Below are 26,499 nucleotides of genomic sequence, written 5' to 3' on the forward strand. Positions count from 1 at the left end.
TTTGAAATGAAGCTCCACAATAGGAGGGCATAGGATGAAGTTAAGAGGTGACAGGCTCAGGAGTAATTTAAGGAAATACTTTTTTACAGAAAGAAAGGTAGATGCATGGAATAGTTTCCCGGTAGAGATGATGGAGAGAAAGACTGTGTCTGAATCCAAGAAAGCATGGGATAGGCACATGGAATCTCTTAGGGAGAGGAGGAGATAGTGGATACTAAGGATGGGCAGACTGGATGGGCCATTTAGCCTTTTTCTGGTGTCATGTTTCTACAGGTGCCCTATGCTCTTTGATACCACACCATCCTGGTCTACAAACTAACTCTCAGGAAAGATCTGTCTGTCAGGCAAGTACTGATGTTTTCATATAATATGACTTACCTTTTGGCCCTTTCATTAGATTAACCTCCACTATGGTCTCTGGTTGGGATTGCCTCCGTCGCACAAGGAGTTGTACCACAGGCCCAGCTTCCTTCAGAGCTTCCACTGCCTTACTGTGCACGACTAAAGAAACATCCACCTCGTTTACCCTCAGCACACAGTCGTTCACCCTGCAAGTGTGGAGATACTGTTAATCTCCTTTTTCACCACTTTCCAGAGCCACATAGAATAAAAAGGTTATGTTTTTTAATGCATTCTCTAAAGGCAAGATTTTGAATGGATTCTCACATTTGTTGAGACCTGTAAAATGCAGCCTGAAAGGAGATTGTAAGTTCTAAATTTTGAATCCAGTTGCCAAACAACCCAGAGACAATTTGAATATTTTTTTGACACTTATGGACAGGACCAGAGGGTACAGATCTTCCCTTACAGATCAGAGAGATGAAATGGGGAGGGGAGTTCCTTAGAGACTAGAAAACAGGAATGAGGTTGTTTGGCAAAGAGTGCCATAATAGTGCATCTTGAAATGGCACTAGTGGATGGCCCTAAAGTAAGTAGAAGATGACTTTTTTGCACCTGGGTACTTCTCAATACACATCTCAGCTCAACAGCCCTTAAACAAGTTTAATTTGCAGTATTTCTCAAGAAATCAAATATTTACAAGAAATATTTTTTCAAAAATATCTACTCCTTCCACAAAACTCTAGCAGCAGCACACCATTTCCTCACCAATTCTATGTGTTCCTTTAAACTCTTTGCTCTCCTCTAGCTCACAATAACTGTCCTGGGGTTCTTAATGAGACAACTGCTATTGAACAGTTTCTTCAAGCTTCCTGCTCTACTGTATGCATGGGCCCATCCCCTGAGCAACCCTCAGCATTCCCTCACCAATTTCTCTGTAAGTGCTTTAAATTTATTATTTTCTTTCTGTTACATATTCATGCCATTGCTGCATTTCTTTTTATTGTTGAACTGACTTCTGATTGTTTTGTCTTCATAATTTTTGATAGGTAAAATTCGATTCACTTTTACCCATTTTATACCACTCAGGATTTTGTAAACTTCAATCATATCTCCCATCAGCCATCTCTTTTCCAAGCTAAAGAGCCCTAACCTCTTTAGCCTTTCCTCATATGAGAAGAGTTCCATCCTCTTTATCATCTTGGTTGCTCTTCTTTGAACCTTTTCTAATTCTGCTATACTGTATCTTTTTTGAGATACGGTGATCAGAATTTAATGCAGTACTCAAGGTGAGATCACACCACAGAGCCATGCAGAGACATTAAAATATTCTTGTTCTTATTTACTATCCTTTTCCTAATAATTCCTTGTATTCTGTTTGCTTTTTTGGCCACCGCCACACATTGGGTGGAAGGTTTCAGTATATTGTCTGTGATGACACCTAGATCTTTTTCTTGAGTGCTGACCCCTAGCAGACATGGGTGCTAAACAGAAGAACAGGAGTCAGGAGTTAAATCAACCTCAAAAGGATGTGCACTTTGAATGGTGAGAGTTTAGAACAGGAGTACATAAGAACATAAGAAATGGCTTCGCCGGATCAGACTCTAGGTCCATCCAGTCCGGCGACCCGCACCCGCGGAGGCCAAGCCAGGTGTTCCCTGCTGAGAAACCTTGTTTATTCGTATCCCCCAATGTGATTTGCAAGAAGGTATGCATCCAACTTGCTCTTGAAACCCAGAATGCTGGTCTCCATCACGACCTCCTCAGGGAGAGCGTTCCAAGCGTCCACCACTCGTTGTGCGAAACAGAACTTCCTAATATTTGTCCTGGGCCTGGTGCCCCTCAGTTTCAGTCCATGACCTCTTGTCTGATTCACATTTGACAATGTGAATAACGATGTTTCTTGCTCTATTTTGTCAAATCCTTTTAGTATTTTAAAAGTCTCTATCATGTCTCCTCGCAGTCTTCTCTTCTCGAGGGTGAACAATCCCAGTTTTCCAAGGCGTTCTTTGTAGCTCAAATTCTCGATACCTTTTACTTTTACTAAGATGTGTTAGCTAAGCTAAGTTAAAGCTAAGTGGAGTGGTTTTTCCTCTTATTGCCATTGAGAACAAAGTTAATAATCAATAGAGCACGCAGCCTCACTATTTCGTATATCAAAGTCATACACAGTGATGGGACGGTGGGTTCGGCTATAGGAGCCACGGCTCTTGGTCGGATTACACAAATCTGAGTGTATGTGAAAAATTGCATTATTTTACATTCTCAACATTCATATTTAAGTTTCACTATTTGACTCGTATATTGAGATGTCTTGGTTCTAGTTATATTTTCATCATTGATTTTGACCTCTCACTTCTGCATATTTTTGAGAGCATTTTCCTCACCTCTTATTATTATTTTTGACTTAGCCACACAATTATACCCACATTTTGTCCTTAACCTGGGATTCAGGAACCAAAAAGGATCCCTCATCCTGAGGCTTCTGAACTGGTAGATATGAAATGGTTGATACAGGCCTCCAGAACATGGAGTTCTGAAAATGTTGCCTAAGGTCCAAGGCAAGCTTTCATAAAGGGTTCCAGGTGCCTTAAGTTCCTTGGCCTAAAAATGCTACTTAGCTTCTCTGAGCGAAGTTGGCCCTACTAGCCAAGCTCATCAAGACCTTGAAGACCCAGAACTACATAGTAACATAGCAAATGTCATGGTTCATCTAGTCTGCCCAATAAGACAGCCAAAGTTGTATCTGGCAATCTGCACAGGTTCTACTTCACAAGTAAACACTGGAATTCTTCATCTCTCTCTATCTCCTTGTCATATTTGGGTCACAGACCGTAGAAGTCTGCCTGGCACTGGTCCTACTTCCTAACTCCTGGAATTGCTGCTGAAGCCCACTCCAGCCTTGATCCTGATATATCATGCCATTTACAGGATCCAGACCATAGAAGCCTGCCTAGCATTGGTCTTACTTCCCAACCTCTTGAACTGCCATCAAAACTCATTCCAACAATAAGGTCATTTAAGTTTTGTTTTAATTGGATTTCATCTAGAAAATGCAAGGTACACAGAAAAAGAAAAGTACAAGATAAAGCCCTCTCTCTCTATCTAGCAAAAGGATACTTTGGTTCCAGGAAGAGCAATGCTTGTATCTTACTACTACTTTATTATTTGTAATTAGACACAGAAGACAAAATAATGACTCAATATAAGTTGCTCATGTAGGGAAATGCAAAGGGATGAAGGGGCAGAGAAGGTAGAGAAGGTAGAGGACTACAGCGGGAATGATAAATATGGTGCTTTACTACTTGGTAGGGTAAGGACTTAAATCTTGAATCTTAAATCTAGCGCACCTTAGTAAGAGGGGGGTTCGTTTCTTGGTTCATCATCCTGCATGGAGATTTCTCCACTCGTCAAATCAACGTCTCTTGAGTGTACCTTCTTTTAGGCAATTATTTCATGATGTACACAGAAATTCATCATTCTCAATTATGGCACATTTTCTTTGGAACTCTCTCCCTGTCTACCTTCATGAAGAAAAATTGTTCATCACATTTAAAAGCCCAATTAAAGGCATTTTACTTCTCTCAAGCATTTTAATCTTCATTTTATATACCGAATCTACTCCCTAAGGAGCTCGACTCGGTTTACAGTTCATTAAAAAATGAACTATAACAAGTAAAAACTGTGGGATAAAACCAGAAATTGGTTAAATTAGATGGATGGAAAAAGTTAGAAAAAAGTATGTTGAATTGCTTAAAATTACTATACGACAACTAAAATCAAATTAACTATTGTGAACACAACCAGGTTTTTAAACTTTTTCGAAATTGAAATAATTGATCTACAGTCTTAGAGAATCTGGAAGTCCATTCCAAATTCTCACCAATTTAAAAGTAAAAGATTTACTAAGTTTCCCAGTGCATTTAATACCTTTCAGAGAAGGAAATGCTAATTTGTGAATTGTAATTCTTGAATAGCAGGATCTAAAAGAATTCCCACTAAGGGGAATCAAAGAGTCAAATATTCCATAAAGGAGTTTGAAAACCACATATGCACACTTGAACTGTATCCTATGATGGACCAGAAGCCAATGGAGTTTTCTCAGCAATGGGGAAACATGGTCGTACTTTCTCTTTCCAAAAATAAGTTTGGCCGTTGTATTCTGTATTAACTGGAGACGATCTAAGCTGCTCTGTTTAATACCCAAATAAGTAGAATTACAGTAGTCCAACTGGGCCAACACAGTGGATTGTACCAGTAATAAATAATATTCTTGATAAAATAGTGACCTGACTTTCCTCAGCATGCGCAAACTACCCCAAAAAGAACTTCGACGTTTACAAATCGTACAAAATACTGCAATAAAACTTATCTATAAAAAAGGCAAATTTGAACACGTCACCCCTCTTCTCAAAGAGGCTCACTGGCTCCCTATTACTCACCGCATAATTTATAAAACTATCCTGCTCTCTTTCAAAATCAAGCTCTCTCACTTACCTTTATTTCTTGACAAATTACTGATACCTCAAAGCTCGCCTCGTTCTTTAAGATCCACTGACCAAAAATTTCTTTACATTCCATCCTTAAAAGACTCCTATTATACCAGAAAAACTAATTATGCTATAGTAGCTCCCACTTTATGGAATTCTCTCCCTCAATACATTCGTGATGAACTTCATCTACCCAAATTCAAGATCCATCTTAAAACTTATCTATTTCAAGATGCCTTCGACAAATCTTAATTTATCAGTTACCTTAAGAAACTAACTTTATTCAGTATGCATCACTTTTTCCATGCACCCTTATCCTTCATGTTTTTTCCCCATTCCCCTATCTCATTTTCCTCTAACAATTATGTAACTTTTCTACTCCTCCCAACTTACCCTCACTGTCTAGTCTGTCTGTAAGTGTCATATATGTTTACTCTAATTATTCATACACACCCCCACTATTTCTTTCAAATCTATATTAAAATTTTTATTGTTAACCGGTCAGATATTTGTTTTATGATCGGGATATTAAAAACTAATAAACTTGGAAACTTTGCTAAGGAATTTATCTGGTCATTAAAAGTGAAAGAGGAATCCAGAATAATACCCAAAACTCTAGAAGTGAAGTCAAGTTGTAATCAATGTTCCCTCTAATTTTTCATAGGCTGTGTGCGCAAAAAATTTCATCTGTGTGCATTTTAAAGAAAAACTAAATTTGTGTGTGCTATAAAAATGATTGCCAGAGGGCCCGGAGTTCAGTTATGGGCATTTATGGGCAGATCTTTGAGTTTAGTCTGAATTAACGAAAACACAATGTAATTTTAGTTACACTTTGTTAGTTACACTTTATGTAAAGTCTCATTTCAATAAACATAAATTATGTTTCATTGAAATGTTTCATTGAGCGTTACCTATAAATAAGGTATCATTGTACTTTATACTTAAAATGTAGAAAATAACAGCAATTTAGTTTTCAAAGTTTTCCCTGCGATCTTTCATATTTATCCAGTCCGAATAAATTCTGTCAACATCTGTTGAGCCTCCATCTTGAAGGCGACTCTTAACACGCATCAGCATTTCCAAATGCTCTAAATGTAAATGATTCCTTTGTTTAGTCTTCAAATTGTTCATTAGACTAAAACCACGCTCACAATCTGAACTAGATGCTAAGAATGTGGCACCAATGTCCATCAATTTTGCTAAATCTGCAAATTGATCATTCTGAAATGCAAATTTCGTCATATCTGGAAAGCTGTTTATCAGATTGCTTTTGATTTTTTCTGCAACAAGGAATTTAAAGTCATTGTATTGCTGAATAATAACACTTTCCTCTGGAAGAAATTGTTTATACTTTAAACAAAGAGATCTGATATGTCCATTTCCGAAGTCAAACTCGCATTGTGATATTGCTGTACAGTCAAAAGTAGACCATTCCTCAATTTCATTTTCAAGAAATCTTTCACCCAGATGCAAACAGGATGTTGATGAAGGTTAATATGGAATTAGGATCCACTGAAACTTTTTCTCCAGACCTCATCCTGTTATCAAGAAGACTGTTGACTTTATCACTCCACTTAACCTTGTCGCCTAAGTATTGCATTCAAAGTTTGTTCAATTTACCCTGTGCAAGATGATAAGCTTCCAATGGTGTCAAACCACGTGTTTGAAATGCCATGGTTAAGGAAGCCAGTTCTGATAGGACATCATTCAAAACTTCAAGTGTAATATGAAATTGTTCACTGTTCAGCTTCTTATAGCAGTACTTTGCAATAGGATCATTATCTTTGCCTTCTTCAAAATATTTTAACAGGGATCATAATTTCGAATAATTGCTTTAAGTGCAAAGTGTCTAGATAACCAGCACACTTCATTCAGAGGTCTGAAAGCAATTGATTCACATTCAGATGCATCTGCTATTTCTTGAAATTTGCATCGTTTAGTAGAAGACCGACAGAACACGGTGTACACAGTTCTCATTAGTTTCTACTTCTTTCATCAATTTTACTTCTTTCCATGAATCAGAAAGTCCCAAATCTTCCCGATGTGCAACACAATGTTGCTGCACTAAATGTGGAATGTCTTTTCTCAGCTGTGCTGCAACACCATCTTTTTTGCCCAACATAACAGAGGCACCATCAGAGGTGAACATAACCATTTTATTCAGGTCAAGTTCATGTTTCCTATAGAATTCCCTAATTGTTGTTACTATTGATGTAGCATCATATGCTTCCAACTGTAGCATCCCACCAAATGATGTCCTATACTCATTTGAATTGACTGGCCGATACTTAAAGTAGAGTATTAAGTACTTGTTGACAGAAATGTCTGTGCTTTCATCAACAGTTAACGTATAATACGTTGCTAATTTAATGTCTGCATTACGATCATCTTGCACAATGCCATTGATAATTCCAAGAAATTCAAACGCATAGTTTTTGCTTCTCCAGCTACTAGATATACTAACATACTTCGCCATGTGCTCATTGATATCTTGAACAGAGAGCATTGAGATATTCATCTTAATGACCAGCACAACACTGTCGACAAGAACCTTAATTTCATCAGGACTGGAATGCTTCTGTTCATTACTAATTTGCCTGTTTTCTTTTTTGGTTGGGCTTTCAAGCAACATGTTAACCAGTCTCCCTCTTAAATTCAGATTTTTACTTCTGAGTTTCCTAATACTGTCGGTATGAGATTTACTTGATAGATGGCGTTTCAGAAAATCCAGTTTCCAAACATCATCCCATATTTTTCCAGTAGAGAATTTTTCAGTTGCTTTGGCATCTTGACAATAACAACACACAACTCCATTGTCTTCATAGGTAAATATTTCACACAGTCGAACACGCATTGTATTTCGAGATTCCGGTGTCTCCGTTTCAACAATTTCTTCAAGCCATTCAGACCTAAAAGCTGTTGCAGCTCTCTTGCATTTTATATTTTTCACCATTCGCGGTTTAGACATTTTAAGAGTTATATCTGGTTGCAATTTAATAAACGAATACAGTTATACAACCGCAGTACCACGCTGCACACTACGATTCCATGAAATAAACAATATGGCGGAACTTCAGGAAGTCAAAGAATTGGAAGTCTTTCATATCCTATGGGCCATAGGCTATGGCCCTATGGGGCACGTGACGTGTGAAGTTCAACTGCCAAAGATAACGGAATCACGTGAATGACTTAAAATTTATATTATAGCGCTTCAATAAATGTGATAAATGGGAAATCGGAACAGCTGGTCTTCTGCAACATTTCATTTTAGCAGTGAAAATCATTTTAGGCAAAAATTTATTTTTTGTGTGCGCTATTTTAATTTGTGTGCGCGACTTCGGCAAGTTGTGTTCGCGCGCACAAGCGCACAGCATAGAGGGAACAGTGGTTGTAATGTAATATTTGATTTCAATGCAATATTAGTAGGGAGATTAATTAATCTAGGTCCGATCTAAAGCAGCTTAGTTTTTGAAGCATTCAGTTTCATTTGAATGGAATTTGCCCAACTCTGGAGCTTATCTATGCCTGTAACCAGGTCGCTGAAATCATGTTTGACTTCCAATAAAATAAAAATGTCATCCACGTAGGTAAAAATAGATTCTGCAGGCGAAAGACAGAAATTTTTTAAAGATGTCATATAGATATTAAATAAAATAGGTGAACCTTGCGGCACCCCACATTTGGGTATCCACGAAGATGAGACTTGGCCCTCTAAGCATACCTCATAAGAACGTCGCGAAAGAAATTTACTAAACCAATCTAGAACCACATGTCAGTCAACATATGAATCAAAATATCCTGATGAACCATATTAAATGTGGCAGACAAGTCAAATTCTACTCGTAAGGGTTTGGTTTGGGGTTTCTTTTATTTCCCTTTCCTTGCAATTCCTATTGTAATTTATCATATTGTTTCCCTTTAAATGTAATAGTTTTTTCTTGTATTGTTTTATTCCCTTATTTTACACCGCTTAGATTGTAACATTTTTGTTTTATATTTGTGGTATATTAAATAAATTGAACTTGAATTTGGAAAGTAAGATGAGCTAAATTGAATTTTAGTCTCTTATGTTGTGAATGTTGAAATTTAATTGTTAACTATACTCCTCTCAGGGTGAGTTAGATTGGCAGATTATAACTGAGTGACACTTAGACACATGCCACCGTGGCCAGAACTAGACTTTTAGTGGCACTGTGTAGCAGTATTTTAATTGACATAAGCACATAGGATTTCGGAGGGAAGGAAAGGGATTGTAGATCTTAGTATTTGAAGGAGATGAGCAGTCCACAGAAAGGCCATATGGTTTTTATCTGCTGTCATTTTCTATGTGGCCAATATTTGACAGAACTTAAGGTGGGAGTGGGTCCTACCTGGATAAGTCTTGCAAAGTAGGTCCATATTTTCAATGCCATTTTTCAGATAATGGCACTCAAAATCTAGAGAGACCACTATGGCACTATCTAGGTAGAAGCAGAACAATAGTTGGCAGAGATTTGCAAATGCTAAAGCAGTCAGAGCACAGAGCAGACCCTATAAACCAGATGGTAAGGTGACAAATCTATTCAAACAGAAAAGATCAAGTAACAATGCTCGACATGGCCATGTTTCACCTACATAAGGTTGTGTTGAAGCAAATAACTGCTGAACAGACATAATTGAAACTTGAATGATTGTTTAACATAATCAATTCAATAATAAATAAATCAACTAAAACAAAAGTAATCCATATATAGAGACAAATACAAAAATCTACAACTATCAGTTAATTATTTAAAAACACATATATTAGAATCTGTTATCCAGCACCCATGGGGATTGGCAGATAAATATATTTTGTGGTTGCGTGAGAGTTACTATTAAAAATAGGCCTAACTAATGCTATACCCCTTACCATACCTTTCTGGTCTGTTACTCTGTCTTCCTCTATCTATCATCCCCCCACCCTCACTTGTAGATCCAACATCTATCTGGTCTGGGTCACTTTCTCTCCACCCTTCTATTCCCCCCCCCCACACCACCACATACACACACTTCTGGTTCCAGCATCCATCCACCTTCCCTCCCATGCCCTTCATTTTGCAGGTCTAGCATCCATGTCCCTTCCTCCCTTCCATACACACTTTCGGTTCACCTCCCCCCCCCAGCATGGGTCTGGCCCCCCTTACTTATCTGCAGCTCTCCCGAAGCAGCAGTGGAAGCTACAAATCTCCCTCTCTCTCCCACCAGTCACTGAAGCAGCAGCCGGTCCTGACAACCCCCCTTCACTCGAAGCAGTAGCAGCAGCCAGTGAGCAAATGCAGCACCATAAACAGGCTGCTTCCAGCCAGCCCCAGAAGAGCCTTTCCTCTTCTGCATCAGAAGTGACATGGCAGAGAAAAGGTCCTGCTGGGGCTGGCTGGAAGCAGCCTGTTTAAGGCGCTGCCTCTGCTCATCGGCTGTCGTTACTGCTTTGGGTAAGTGAGGGACGGGGGTTTGTGAGGACCGAGAGATATGTGACTGCCGCTAATACTTTGGAGGCTAGAGGAAGGGAGGGAGATTGTGGCTGCTGCTGATGCTTCAGGAGCTGGAGAGAGAGATAGAGGGAGATCTGTGGCTGCCACTGATTCTTTGGGGGAGGGAGGAAGAGAGATTTGTGGCTGCTGTTAATGCTTCGGGAGCTGGAGGGAGGGAGAGAGGGAGATTTGTGGCTGCTACTGATTCTTCGGGGAAGGGAGGAAGAGAGATTTGTGGCTGCCACTAATATTTTAGGGGCTGGAGGGAGGGAGATTTGTGGCTGCCATTGCTGTTTGAAGGCTGGAGGCAGGGAGATTTGTAGTTTCCGCTGATGCTTCAGGGGCTAGAGGGAGGGAGATTGTGGCTGCTGCTGATGCTTTAGGGGGTTGTTGGGTCAGGAGCACTTTTTGCCAGCATTTTGTTTGTGTGAGAGTGCCGGTTAGTTGAATACCGGTTAACTGAGATTCTTTAGATACAAAGATCATAATGAACATGTAGTATGTGCAACAACTATTGAAGCAGTAGTTGTTTACAAGTATGCAGGTGAACTGAGAATTACATTCAATGTTCATTATGATCTTTGTATCTATCTTTTAGATGGATCACTTTGATTTTATTTTCTGATTATTCCTGTTTTAATTATGTGGGTGATCACTTCAGGTGTTCTTTTTGAGGTTAATACATTTTATCACCTTACCTGCTCTATACCCTGAGTAGTCGGGGGACAGAGCCTGAATGGAGTTTCAGTTCAATAAGCAGGTAACAGTCAGTCTAAAGTTATAACAATAAAAAGACTGTTACTTTTCTGAATATCACAAGTACCTGAATAAGTACTGGCAGCCAAGTTATGTCCTTATGTGGTAGTTAGGCATCACCCAGTACATCCTAGAATGTACTGGGTGAGGCTGGATGATACCATTTTGAATGACACCAACCAGGAGGGAGGAGGGAAGGATGTCTCATCCCTCCTTCCTTCTAGCAAAAGGTATGCTGGGAGGGGGGGATGTGGACCAGGGCTACCCTAGGCCACCAGGGAACATTCTGGTGGGAGGGGGGTTCTGACCCAGCTCAGTGGACCACCAGGGTTTTCTCTTAGGTTTAGGGTCAGGGTCCACCAGACCACCAGGGAATTTTTGTAAGGGGGGGTGGCATGGGAAGCCTGTTGGGGACTGTTGGTAGGAGAGAAGGGGTGTCATTAGCCTTCTCTCAACCAACCATTCTAACACTGCTTTTTCTTTTTTGGAGTAACCTCATTTAAATGCAGTCTGTGCTAATGGTTTCAGCTTCCATGCTGAAACTATTAGAGCATCGGGTGGCACATTAATGCCTTTAGCACCAGTGTTAGGTTTAGAGCAGTGGTCTCAAACTCGCGGCCTGCCTGTTTTGAGGCCCTCGGTATGTTCATCATAATCACAAAAGTAAAATAAAATAATTTCTTGATCATATGTGTCTTTAGCTATAAATGACAATATTATTATTAAGACTTAGCCAAAAGGGAAGATTTATAAACTAGAAAGAGTTTTACCTCATGCAAAATTGTCATTTCTTTTGTAGACCCTGAAAGGGGCTATGTGAGGATTCGGCCTCCCAAGGAAAACATATATAGTGAAATACAGACATAAAGAATATTGTTATGATAGAAAGCCAACAACGTGTCAGATTTTAAGAGAAAATGGGATATTCACGTGGGATCTCTAGGGGAATAAACGTTAGGGAGTGGGTCATTGGTGTGTGTCATTCTGCCGTCAATTTTCTATGTTTCTATGCCCCAGAAGGAAGGCAGGAAATATAAAATTAACTGATAAAAGGAACTAATCCAACCGCCTCAGGATGCCCCAACCTTAACCCCTTTAACTTCGTCCTAATCAACACAGAACTCTGCTTCTCACTGCTAAATCTAACAGATCATGTGAGAAGGATACACAGAGGGTAACTTTAGTACCTTTCCCTGACAATAAAAGTATCAGCCTTCAGGGTGAGCTAAGAACTGATCTGGTCCTTGCTTGAAGGTAAAGGGTTTTGTGACATTATGACCTTGTGATTTATGGCTTGTGTAATGTCTTTTGTCCATTGACCATATGACCTAATGATTTGACCTTTGCTTGTTATTTTGGCCTTCAAACTTCTCAATAAAAGGAATCAGAGCTGTATGCCACGGCGAGTCATTTCTTGATGAGACTGCTTTAAGCATCAGATAGAAATATCCCTGAAACTTCAGTTACTGTATATGATATGATTCTAGTTGTGTGGCCTGGTGTGTTTTGCCTCTCTATCTTAGCAACTCAGTGAGAAATCCCCCACTAAGAATGGGGGCCGTGGGGGGGAGGTGACTACCTGGTTAAGGGTTTGAGTTTGAGACCACTGGCTTAGAGCATTGGCCCACTAGTGAGCAGAGGGAACACTGCTGAAAAGCAAAGATTAAAAGTGGGATTTGGCCTTGCTTAAGCACTGATAAGAATAGGTGCTACAAATAAGTTCTTTCCTGCAGAACCAATGCCACCTGTACATCCGGATCAGTGTCCTTCACCAGCTGCCAGGTCAGATACTCACCCTAGCCGTCCATCCATGGCTGCAGCTCCACCAGGAATGATTTTGGTGATAAATATGCCAGGATCATCCGGTATATGTGGGTTATCAATGCCTCCAGCAATACTGAAGCCAAGTCCAGAATTACCCTAAATAAAAAAAGGACCAGAGCATCAAATCCTAATCTATGACAAAGCTCTGTATAAAAGACTGAAGGGCCAATGTATCCAGCTGAGTTTAGTCCAGTTTCTTTTTACATGCACTGAAAAACCTTTTACTCCCAATGCAGGAATCTAATGTCATGCACATTACCATTGCATTGAAAATGCAAGCTGTTAGAAAAAAACATCTGTGCACACCATTCCAGTAACACGCTGTATTTCTGAGCCAATCTATAGAGAAAGAAATAAACTTCTACCTAAAATGGAGCAATACTGTAGATGTTCAGTGCTATAAGGCAGTAGTATAACCAGACAGCTAATTATGGGTGCGCCTAAGCCCCAAATAGGCAGGCATGAAATCCAAAGGTAGCTAGAATTCCCTTTAACCAAGCCTCTCAGTAGAGTATGCTTGAGCTGCCTTGCTTCCTATACATGCTCAGTTTTCACACATATGCAGAGTGTCAAGACTGGTGTTAGACATGCTAGAGCCCAGGGCAGAAATTAAGGAGTATCCTCCCCCTCCCATTATTATCATCCACCAAATACAGAACAAGGGATAATAAATTAGAAATAAAAATGCATAGACAAAAATTGAACTGGGATCCCAAAGAAATTAAACTCTAAAACAGAAATATATTTCCTTTTGTATTGAACACAAGACAAAGATATTTGCCCATGCACATTTCTCATTGCAGGTAATTAATTCAAAACAAAACACTGTTTTCTGTGTTTGTTGCCTGGTCATTTTATGTTTCCATCATGTTGGGCCCAGTTTCTTTTTTGTTTTCCTGTCTTCTGCTATTTCTCCTTACAGTAGCTGCTGTCCATTTGCCTTTTCTCCTCTCACTCACTACACTCTCTTCTCACTAAACATAGAGGATCTCTAATTAAAAAAATGAAGGATGTAAATTAAAGAACTAAGGCCGGTACTGGACAGACTTGCATGGTCTTTGTCCCATATGTGGTGATTTAGAAACATAGAAAATGGTTTTGGATGGGCTAGGGAGGGCATCAATGGAAACTCCACTAACTTGGAACATGAGGATGTTACTGGTCAGACTTTATGGTAGGTATCCTGCAAACAGGATGGTTGGGTAGGCTGGAGAGAGCTTGGACGGCAACTTCAGCAGCATTTGGAACCTAGGACAATAGCAGGTGGACTTTACAGTCTATGACCCAGAAATATCAAAGAAAGACAAGTTAATTTAATCATGTATTTTTAATGGGTATAACTAATGGGCAGACTGGATGGACCGTTCAGGTCTTTATCTGCCATCATTTACTATGTGAACAATACAAAAACCCAAAAAAGGGGAGTACTGCAAAAATGCAAAAACAACAAGTCTCCCCTGACCCAAAAAACAGGGTGTGGAGCAAAGGCAGCTGAACCAAACCAACCTACCACAAATTATTTTTAATGAATGGGAGGCCCTCAGCCTCACAGCTTGCAGTGGGAACACGTCCCTAATGCACCAGCTGTCACAGTCATACACCCAAATGGGTATTATCTGTGAAACATCCCTGGGCTGCCCATATAATTGAACTCGTGCACAAAAGTGCTAAAAGTGAAAAAGTGAAATAAATATCATAAATAGTCACAACAGAATATATGCTGTGGATGGTTCAACTGTCTCTGCCCCTCATCCGAGGGTCAAGTGACGTCCAAAATCAGCCGGGCTGGCTCAATCACGAGTAGTTCAAAGATAATAAACAGTACATAGCTCCTCCGTAATAGTACGGAATGAAGAGTAACTAGCTTGAACAGGTTCACTTCAACGTCAGAGGGAACACTTCCGGGTCAGCCGCAAGAGCCACATAGGATCCGTTGCTCGCGGCTTTGAGCACACGCTGCAGCAAGACGGAGGAGGGAGCCAGCAAGACGGTAAACACCTTGAGGCGGCAGAGGAAAACACCGCATCACCCTCGAGCATGAATGGGGCCGCACAAAATACTTCACGGGGCTGCATGCGGGCCATGGGTTGGACACCCCTGCTTTACAACTTATTATATTGTATCTTTCCCTATGAAGAAAGGCTAAAGTGGCTAGGGCTCTTCATCTTGGAGAAGAAACGGCTCGGGGTGATATGATAAAATAATGAGTGGAGTTGAAAGGGTAGATGTGAATTGCTTGTTCACTCTTTCCAAAAATACTAGGACTAGGGGCCATGCGATGAAGCTAATAAATAGTAGATTTAAAACAAACCAGAAAAAATATTTCTTCACACAACATGTAATTAAACTCTAATTCATTGCCCGAGAATGTGGTGAAATCGGTTAGTTTAGTAGGGTTTAAAAAAAGGTTTGGATAATTTCCTAAAAGAGAAGTCCATAGGCCATTATTGAGATGGCTTGGGGAAATCCACTACTTATTCATAGGGTAAGCAGCATAAAATCTGTTTACTACTTGGGATCTAGCTAGTTAGTTGGGACCTGTATTGGCCTTCGGTCTCTCCTAGTATGGTAATTCTTATGTTCTTAAGAGTAAGGAGAAAGAGTTGCCAGACCATGGGGGAGGGAGGGGAAGGGAAGCAGAGGAGAGAGATGCCAGAGCGTGGAGAGGGGAAGGAGAAAGGAAGGAGAGATAGAAGGAGACAGGGATGCCATAACTTGGGGTAGGGGCAGGGAAGAGAAAGGCGAGAAGAGAGAGATGACAGGCCATGGGGAGAAGTGAGGGATGGAGAGGTGAGAGATATCAGTGCGGGGGGGGGGGTAGGAGGAGATATGTAAGGGAAGGAGACAGATGCAATTATGGGGTGAAGGGTAGGGAAAGAGACAGAGATGTCAGACCATTGGGTGGGGTGGGAGAGAGAGAGAGAGAGAGAGAGGTGAAAGAACCAGACCTGGGAGAAGGAAAGAAGAGGAGAGAGAGATGCCAAACCATTGGAGGGGGGAGGGAGGAAGAGATGGAAGGGAAGGAGACAGAGATGCCAGAACATGGGGTAGAGTGGAGGAATGAAGGAAGGAAGGAGAGGAGAAGAGAGACATGCCAGAATATAGGAGGAGGGGGAGACAGAGAAAGGAGAGAGAAAAATAGACAGGGGTGAATGGGAATGAATCATGTAAAAAGGAGAGAGGGGGCACAGGTAGGATGGAAGAGGGAGAGGGTAGACAGTTTATGGAAGGGACAAATAAAGAGGGCAGATGCCATATTGAAAAGGGGAGAGGGAAGACAGTGGATATAAGGAGAAGTGAAAGAGGGCAGTTGCCATATGGAAGGAAGAGAGTGAAAAGAAAATGAGGAAAGTAGAAGCCAGAGACGATAAAGTAGAAAAAATACATTTTTTTCTTTGTTTTAGGATAAAATAGTATTGTAGCGGTGTTGATAAACATTTATAAACAGAAAATGGAAATAAGGTGATCTTAATTTTAATCAATTTTTTTACTAACTTTCAGAGACCAAATCCCCTTTCCTCAGGTCAGGACAGGATACCATAACTGCATTATACTGTATTGACCTGAAGAAGGTAGTTTTGGCATCTGAAAGCTAACTGAAAAATGTACTAGTCCAATAAATTAGTACTGTATTATTTTATTTTCCATCTTTTATTTTATTTCTGTTTGTTAATTTGTAAAGCAGTGATTATCATTTTTTTTTTTTCAAATTTACAACTGCTATCTTTATATTTTGCACAGTATTAGAGGGCATGCATCACAGTTTTTGTTCCTGTGGTGTTGCAATGTTTGCAGAGTCTGACTTCTTTGTGATTCAGTTTAACTTTTGTCTACATATTTCTAATTTTAGTTTGTAATACTTATTCCATTCTGGACGAGGGTGTATCTGTGTTCTGTGTGAATAAAAAAGACATGGTTTTCTGTTAGCATTGACTGTGCAGGATCGATCTGTACTAATCTGGCTTGTTTAGTTTTACAATAGGTGTATTGATGTTCTAGTGCTCATCCTTGTTATGTGACTAATAGATTATTACTAAAAATAATTTTTTCATATTGTGACATTTCTGGCCCTAAAACTTGAACCGTCACCTGTAAAACTAAGAAAACCGTGCTGCACAAAGGCAAGAAGTCTCTCACATATAGAAATTCAGAATCTGCAGAAACCTAAGCTGATTATCCTGAGGAAAAGCCAAGACAGTCCTCAGTATCAAAAGGGAAAGAAAATGCCTTAAATGATCAAAGAGGGAGCCAGAGAGCCCCAAAGCCTGCTCCTTTTCCAGGCAGGTTTGGGTGGGCACACATAAACTTAAAACTAGCTCACAAATACAGGAGAGTGCAGCCCAGAAGGAGTTTCTCTGGAAGGCTCTTCAGGCCAAACAAAGGCAGAAGGAGGAACCTATGGATTGGCAAGAGGCAGAGCAGCCAAGTTCAGCTGAGCCTTGCTGCACAGAGGAGGCCATGAAGGTACCTGAACCAATGGATATGAATGTAATTCTATCTTGCCAGTGACTATTTTGGTTTTCTTTCTTTTTGCTGTGGAGAAAGAACTGCTAAAAAAGGCAGAACTTGGGAATTGTTTGTTTGCAAGGTAAAGGGAAACACTTCAGAGCTTGTGTGCATGTAAGGACTAATTGTGAAGCAGTGCTGAGAAAGCTTCACCTTGCCCTAATTTGGGGGGATTGTTTGTTTGACTGGGTTTTTGTTTTTTTTTTCTTTCTCTTGATGCTGTACTGCCAGCACAAGTCACACTTGGGGGGTTTAGAATTGCTATAAGGAGAATTCGCTGAATATCTGGGCTGGGATTCTTGTGGGTTGTTTGGTAGAATGGACTTTTATGTATCAAGCAATGGATTGGTTTGGTATTGGTTCACGATTTATACAAATGATTCAATCCCTGTATAGCTCCCCATCTGCTAGATTATATATAAATAATACTTTTTCAGAAAGGTTCTTTTTAGAAAGGGGAGTTAGACAGGGTTGTCCATTATCTCCTTTGTTATTTGATATTGTTTTGGAACCTCTACTTTTAGCTATTCAACAATCAAGGGAGATAGAAGGTATTCCTTATGCAGGTCGGGAATATAAAATTTCTGCTTATGCAGATGATATTTTGATTCATTTGAGAAATCCGGAGTCAACCATTCCACATTTATTGGATTTGATTGATAAATTTGGAAAATTTTCAGGTTATAAAATAAATTGGAATAAATCAGAAATTCTTCCACTAAATGTACATTGTATAAAAGGCTTATTTGATTCGTTTCAGTTTAGTTGGAAGAAAGATGGAATAAAATATTTAGGAATTTGGATAAAAAGTACATTGGAAGAAACAATGAAGGTAAATGAAAAATCCTTATTACTAAAAGTTACAGAGTTGTGTGAGCAATGGAATCCTTTGCATATTTCTTGGTGGGGGAGAGTGCAAACAGTAAAGATGATTTTGCCTATAGTTTGTTACCAAATGAGTATGTTACCAGTTTATTTTCAAGAGTCCTTTTACAAAAAATTAAATAATATTTTGACAAAATTTGTTTGGCTTGGGAAAAAACCAAGAATTGCTTTAGTATCATTGCAAAAATCAATTGTGGAGAGTGGGGTAAATTTTCCAAACTTTTATAGGTACCATCAAGCCTATATATTGCGTCAAGGTATGTATTGGATCCTCCCTGAGCTTATTGATCATCAACCAGATTGGTTATATTTGGAACGGAATTTGGTGTCCCCTATGAGACTTCCACATGTATTAAGTATCAGATTTCATAAATATGCTAAGGACAATATAATTTTATTGGATACTTGGAAAACTATTAAATTTATTGATAAATTAACAGAGGTACCAATAATGAAATCTACTTTACAGTCCTTATGGTTAAACTCCAAGATTCAAATAGGCGGTGCTGGAATCGCTTGGAAGAATTGGATGCAGGCAAATATTAGGACATTAGATGATCTTATTTCTAATGGTAATCTGCTTGAGTTTTCACAACTGCAGCATTCATTTGGTATTTCAAACACTCAACAATATAGGTGCTTGCAGTTGAAGCAGGCTATTCAGATGGGGTTCCCTGAATGGAAAAATTTGAAAACTTATTTTAGCTTGCAAATCCTTTGCTACCAAACAGATTTAATAGGACATCAGGCTGCCCAGTGGTATAAATTGATTTCTGGATTTTTAAATAAAAAACCAAAAAATAGTCTTAGAGATATTTGGAGTATCGAGTTAAAACAGCATATTTCTGTTTCTCGTTGGCCACGAATCTGGACTTGGAGATTAAGATGTACAATGTCAGCATCTATGAGACAAACATGGTTGTTTTTATTACATAGAATTTTTTGGACTCAAGTTTGGTTGAATAAAGTAGATAGTTCTAAATCTAATAGATGTTGGCATTGTCATATTGATATTGGGACTTTGGATCATCTTTTATTTTTTTGTCCATTGATACTTGGCTTTTGGAAGTCGATTTGGGGGCAAATTAATAATATTCTTCAATCCTCTATTCCTTTGACATATGAAGCAATAATTTTTGGAACAATTCTGCATGATAAACCCACTTTGGATAGAAATAATAGTCGCCTTTTCATGATCTTATCAGGAATAGGGGTTCAAATGATCACATCTAATTGGAAAAATCATGATAGGATTAATTTTAGATTTTGGTGGGCAACTGTATGTGCAACATATAAATATGAAAAGATTATGGCAGAGCGTTTAGGGTTTGTTAAATCCTTTAAGGGGATTTGGGGTCCATTAACTAATTTTGTCACATTATAATTAAAGTGATTCCTTTTTCTTTATGTTAGATTCCTTTGCACATCCAGGGTGGGTGGGGGGGTGTATTATTTATTTAGAGGTATAAATTTTATAATATTCTATAATATTGATGAGTATAATATAATATCATTACTGTTATAGGTTAAGAAGGGATTTAAAATTTTTATTGTAATATTTCTGATGTTAATAGTGTATTTTCATATAGTTTTTTTTTTCCGATTTTTCAAATGTATACATTGTCAAGTTCAAAATATCAATAAAGAAATTAAAAAAAACCTGCATTTTCTGTTCATGAAATTAAAAATAAAATTATTTTTGTCTAAAAAAAAGCAAAATTCTTCATTGGTGAATTCAGCAATTCTTCCCCACCCAGCTCCTGCGAGCAGGAGACTGCTAATTACAGGCAGGGCAGTACTAGTGAACTTTAATACACTGGAGTTTTTGAATGCAGGTTTGTTTTCAATTATTGGAAAAGAGAGAGGACTGTGGCTGTTAAAACGCGGGTAATTACAGACCGGTAAGCCTGACTTTGGTACCAAAATAAAGTCACCACTAGTTCATCAATACACTTAAGGAACTAATTTTTGTTTAGAACTCTGCTCAGAGACATTAGAGAAGAAACGTCTTTTTGAGAGATCTAGCTTTTTAAGTGCATGTGACTTCACTACCAGCTCCAAATCCAGCTGTATTGTCGGTTCCCTGACGCAGCCACGAAACGTGCACGTCGGAACCAGTCACTATTCAAAGCTAAATCTTTTTTCAAAACTATAAAACCTATGGAAGTATTTACACTCTCAGCATAGCTTTTAGCTAGCATATTCAAAGGTACTTTAAATTTAAAATTCTTTTTGAACACTGCAATGATTGGTAGGTGAGGCTGAGTTTTCAGCCTTCATGTCTCTGAGCAGAGTTCTAAACAAAAATTAGTTCCTTAAGTGTATTGATGAACTAGTGGTGACTTTATTTTTGTTCTACTGACCTCTTGAGTCACTCGATAGTAATTTTGATTTGAATAAGTTACCCCTGCATATCTTTTTTGACTTTGGTACCAGGCAAAATGGTAGAAACAATTATAAAAAATAAAATTGTGGAACATGTAGACAAACATGATTTAATAAGAGAGAGTCAGCATGGGTTCAGCCGAGGCAGATCTTGCCTCAACTATTTGCTTGACTTCTTGAAGATATGAATAAACATGTGGATAAAGGTGAGCCGGTTGATACAGTATATCTAGATTTTCAGAAAGCTTATGACAAAGTTTCTCATGAGAGGATCCTGAGAAAATTAGTCATGGGATAAGTTCAGTTGTGGATTAGGAATTGGTTATTGGATAGAAAACAAAGGGTAGGGTTAAATGGTCATTTTTCTCAATGGAGGAGAGTAAACAGTGGAGTGCTGCAGGGATCTGTTCTGGGAACAGTGCTATTTCACTTATTTATAAATGATCTGGAAATTGGAACGACGAGTGAGGTAATTAAATTTGCAGATGACATTAAACTATTCAAAGTTGTTAAAACACATGCGGATTGTGAAAAATTGCAGGAAGACCTCAGGCAATTGGAAGACAGGGTGTCCAAAAGGCAGATGAAATTTAATGTGGACAAATGCAAAGTGATGCTCATTCAGAAGAAGAACCTAAATCACAGTTACTGGATGTTAGAGATTAGAGCCCAAGAAAAGGATCTGGGTATCATTGTACACAATACAATGAAACCTTCCGCCCAATGTTCGGCAGTGGCCAAAAAAGCAAAAAGGATGCTAGGAATTATTCAACAAGACTAAGAATGTTATAATACCTCTGTATCGCTCCATGGTACAACCTCACTTGGAGTATTGCATTCAATTCTGGTCTCCATTTCTCAAGAAAGATATAGCGGCGCTAGAAAAAGTTCAAAAAAGAATGACCAGGATGATAAAGGGGATAGAACTCCTCTCGTATGAGAAAAGACTAAAAAGGTTAGGGCTCTTCAGCTTGGAAAAGAGATGGCTGAGGAGAGATATGATTGAAGTCTGAGTGGAGTAGAATGGGTACAAGTGGATCGATTTATCACTCCATCAAAAATTACAAAGACTAGGGGGACACTTGATGAAGTTACACTTTTAAACCAAAAGGAGGAAATATTTTTTCACTCAGAGAATAGTTAAGCTCTGGAATGCATTGCCAGAGGTTGTGGGTAAGAGCAGATAGTGTAGCTGGTTTTAAGAAAGGTTTGGGCAATTTCCTGTTATTGAGAAAGACATGGGGGAAGCTACTGCTTGCCCTGGATCAACAGCATGGAATGTTACTACTCCTTGGGTTTTGGCCAGATACTAGGGACCTGGATTGGCCACTGTGAGAATGGGCTACTGGGCTTGATGGACTGTTGGTCTGACCCCATAAGGCTATTCTGATGTTCTTATGTACCCTAACAGAGCATGGCAGTCGGCCCGCTCTTTTGGAACTGTACAAAATTAACTGTCACGAATATTGTTGTTACAAGGGAGCAACCTGAGGTGTATGGATTTTTTGCCTGACAAGTGGTTTTGTTGGGGGGGGGGGTTGCCTTTTCTTTGGGGCTGTAGCCCTTCTAATCTAATCTAATCCTTAGGTTTGTATACCGCATCATCTCCATGTTCGTAGAGCTCGACGCGGTTTACAGTAGGAGAAATAGGAAAGAACTACAACAGAGGGTTAGAGGTAGAAGTGTGAAGAAAATTTAGAGGACTTGGGATGCCAAGATATAAGAGTTTCCTTGATTCCTAAGTTGGAGGGAGACTTACATTTTTTGAGAAAAGCCAGGTTTTCAGATGTTTGCGGAAAACTTGGAGAGAGCTCAAGTTCCGAAGAGGGGAGGTAAGGTTGTTCCAGAGCTCAGTGATTTTGAAGTGGAGGGAGGTCCCTAGCTTTCCTTCTCTGTACCTTTTCTAATTCTGCTATATCTTTTTTGAGATACGGCGACCAGAACTGCACACAGTATTCAAGGTATAGCTGTACAAGGGCATTATAACATTTTCATTTTTGTTTTCCATTCCTTTCCTAATTCCTAACATTCTATTTGCTTTCTTAGCCACCGCCGCACATTGAACAGATTGGCGGGAAGATAGCATGGGTCCAGGCTGAGAGAAGAGGATGAGACACAGCAGCTCACCATGAGTAAAGCAGGAATTGTGTGAAGGGATTTGGGAACATGGAGAAGGATTGCTATAAGGAATTTATGAACTGAACTGTGACTGGAGCTTGGAAATAGATTGAAACTGCAACTCAGATCTTCAAGTCAAGTTCAAGTTATTAATTTTCACTGGTTTCAGCTTGATTTATTTAAATTAAATAAGACTGTATGAAGGGAAAATAATCCGTTGGCCTACCAGAATAAGTCCATTTTGTAGGTGGTAAGGGATCATGCAGTAATTCCACACTAACCTGTAAGCTCATGGTAACATAGCTTTGCTGATTTGTGAAGGAATGCCTCCCTGACAATCCTCTCCCCTCCACAAAACTAGAAATTTTGTTAGCAGTGGATTAAGGTGTGTTAAAGTGGCACTTAATGCTGAAGGCCTGAGCAAATTCCACAGTATGTCATTTTAAGCTACTTTAGGCATGTATTAATAATAATAATGATTATTTATTTATAAGCCGCCATACTGGGAAGGTTCTAAGCGGCTAACAGGAAAGCAATACATACAATTCTAATAAATACATCAAGATAAAATAAACATGTGAATAAAATTGGAAAGATATGTTAGTGACTAAAGCAGCTTAGTAAAAGAGCCCCTTGGTTGATTGCTTGCTCTAGGGCAGGGGTGTCAAAGTCCCTCCTCGAGGGCCGCAATCCAGTCGGGTTTTCAAGATTTTCTCAATGAATATTTTTGCTTAAGCCCTCCCTCTGATGTCAGCGCTGACATCGGGGAAGACTTCCAGTCGGCTATGTGTGCGCAGCAGGGCAGGTAGGAGCAGAAGATGAGCCTCGCGGCTCGAGTTGTATTTGGCTGAGAAAGTTGCTAAGATGAGGGCTAGGAGGCAAAAGCTGAACACAAAAGGGGGGAGGGAGTGCATTTTTGGACAAAAGGCATGAACTTGGGAGAGAGGATGGAGGAAGGGAGGGAAAGAGGTGGGGGAGGGAGTGCGTTTTTGGACACAGAAGGCATGAACTTGGGAGAGAGGAAGGGAAGGAAAGAGATGCTGAGGTGGGGGAGGGAATGCGTTTTTAGACACAGAAGGCATGGACTTGGGAGAGAGGAAGGGAGGGAAAGAGATGGTTGTGTACACAGGAATGGAAGAAAGGAAAATTTTTGGTCATAGGGAGGGAGTGAGGTGCAGACAGTGGCATACCAAGGTGGGGGTGGGGGGAGGGCGGTCCATCCCGGGTTTACGCCCCAAGGGGGTACACAGCTGGCCACCCTCCAGTGTTCTCCCTAGGCCGGCAAACTGTGGCTCTTTAGCCACTTGAGTGCTACCGCCACCATCGGGAACAGGCCAGCGCTGAGTTCTCCCTGCTTTTCCTTATGGGGCTGACCAACTCTCGCTGCCCGCATCAATTCTGACATTAGAGAGGACATTCTGGGCCCAGAACGTCCTCTCCGACGTTAGAATTGACGTCGGACAGCGATAGTTGGTCGGCCCCCACGGGGAAGAGAAGCAGGGCGAACTCGGCACCGGCTTGTTCCAGATGGCGGCAGTGGCAGCCTATTCCCCAGTGGCGGTGGCAGCATTTTCCCAATGGTGGTGACATGGGGGAGGGGATGGCAGGGAGAAAGAAAGAAAGGGGGGGACAGGGAGCCAGAAAGAAAGAAAGGGGGCAGGGTGAAACAAAGAAAAATGGGGCACGGAGAGAGAGAGAGAGAAAGACAGACAGAACAAAAGAGGGCATGGAGAGAGAAAGAAAGAAGGGGCAGGGTGAAACAAAGAAAGAATTGGGGGACGGAGAGAGAAAGACAGACATACAGAAAGAAAGGGGGTATGGAGAGAGAAAAAGAAAGAAGGGGGCAGGGTGAAACAAAGAAAAAGTTTGGGGAGGAAATGAGGTCTGGAGGAGAGGAAGCATACAGGAGGCTGAAAGAAGGGAGGAAATATTGGATGCACAGTCAGAAGAATAAAGTGCAACCAGAGACTGATGAAATTACCAAAGGTAGGAAAGGATTTTATTTTCAATTTAGTGATCAAAATGTGTCCGTTTTGAGAATTTATATATGCTATCTATATTTTGCACTATGGCCCCCTTTTACTAAACCGCAATAGCATTTTTTAGCGCAGGGAACCTATGAGCGTCGAGAGCAGAGTGGGGCATTCAGCGCAGCTTCCTGCGCTAAAAACCGCTATCGTGGTTTAGTAAAAAGGGAGGGCGAATATTTGTCTATTTTTGTATAGTTGTTACTGAGGTGACATTGCATAAAGTAATCTGCCTTGACCTCTTTGAAAACCCACGGAATATAAATGATAATTAACATTTTCTCTGCGTACAGCGTGCTTTGTGATTTTAAAATTTTATTGTTGGTAGATCATTTTGACTTGGCCACAAAGGTAATGGGGAGGGAGGGAGGGGAGCTGCTGAAAGACATCTAGTAATCCTTGCAGGCTTGACTGTGCATCACTTGCACTTTGTAAAATCATGTTTTGTTATGTGACTGGCATTATTTAGACTTTAATTTCTATGAATGAATAGAATGAAAATGATATAAAATTACTTGCTTGTTTTTATGTGCGTGCACTGAAGGAAAGTGGAGAGACAGTGGGCTGAGGACGCTAAAGAGAAATGGGGAAGAGAGAGTGGGGAGAAGACGCTGATTTATAAATTGACAATTGTACAGAATATTGTTTGTTTTTATACTTTAATATAAACAATTCAAGGTTTGTGTGGATGGAATCAGGTGGATTGCGGGGATGGGGACCAAGCTTACGGGGATTAGTCCAATAAAATGGTATTTTTAAATTTCTCATTATTTGTTTTATTTTTATTTGTTAATTTGTAAAGTGGTGATTGTTATGTATCAGTTTTTTCAAATTTACATCTACTGTCTTTATATTTTGCACTGTATTAGAGGACATGTGTTACTGTTTATGTGGTGTTGCATTGTATCCAGGGTCTGGTTTCTTGGCGGTTCAGTTTAACTTTTGTCTACATATTTCTATTTTTAGTTTGTGATTATTCCATATTGGGTGAGGGTGTATCTGTTCTGTGTGTATGAAAAGAACATAGTTTTCAGTTGTCATTGACTACAGGATCAATTGACTGTGCGGGATCTGGCTTGTTTAGTTTTACAATGTATGTGTTGGTGTTGGTGTTCTAGTGCTGCCTTTTCCTAGGTACACTCTTGTTGTGCGATATTTGGATTGTTACTAAAAATCATATTTTTCATATAGATGGGGGGGGGGTCAAAAAATGATGGGCCCCGGGTGCCGCATACCCTAGGTATGCCACTGCATAGAACAGATCAAATACATCAAGTTGAATCTAAGGAACTTGATTGAAAAAATGAAGCAGAATGCATTAAGATACCAGTCTATCAAAGAGTTGAGTCTAATTTGATTAGTGCATGTTATCTTCAGCAGGTCCCATAAGAATAAAATGAGTCCTATGACAGATAACTTGAAATAAATAAGTGTGTGTTCTTCCTGATCCTTTTTTTTAAAAAGGTGTTTTTATACTCGTGTTAAAATAAAAGTAGAGAGAACCCTAAATGAAAAATTGCCAACACACCCTATGTCAGTTTCCTGTTCTGGGTTGGCAATGTATCAATCACATATTAAAAGAAAAAATTCCACTCTTCCTCATCAAATTTCTATAGCACTGAATGGACAGCTCAGGCAAAGAAAGAACTCCAGGCTGATAAATAGGAGAGTGTGATG

At 39.7% G+C, this 26,499-nt stretch overlaps 1 protein-coding gene across 1 annotated transcript in view; it reads right to left on the reverse strand.

Moving 5' to 3' along the window:
* Positions 1-26,499, reverse strand: part of DLG3 (discs large MAGUK scaffold protein 3) — a 490,171-nt gene that overhangs the window by 384,788 nt on the left and 78,884 nt on the right. Inside the window, exons 4-5 of the mRNA XM_033945041.1 lie at positions 12,873-12,997; positions 379-548 (exon numbers count right to left, since the gene is read on the reverse strand). Of these exons, the coding sequence (XP_033800932.1) occupies positions 379-548; positions 12,873-12,997 (295 nt within the window). The remainder of the gene's footprint in view (positions 1-378; positions 549-12,872; positions 12,998-26,499) is intronic.

Source organism: Geotrypetes seraphini, chromosome 5, assembly GCF_902459505.1.
Source record: "Geotrypetes seraphini chromosome 5, aGeoSer1.1, whole genome shotgun sequence".
Lineage (NCBI taxonomy): Eukaryota > Metazoa > Chordata > Amphibia > Gymnophiona > Dermophiidae > Geotrypetes > Geotrypetes seraphini.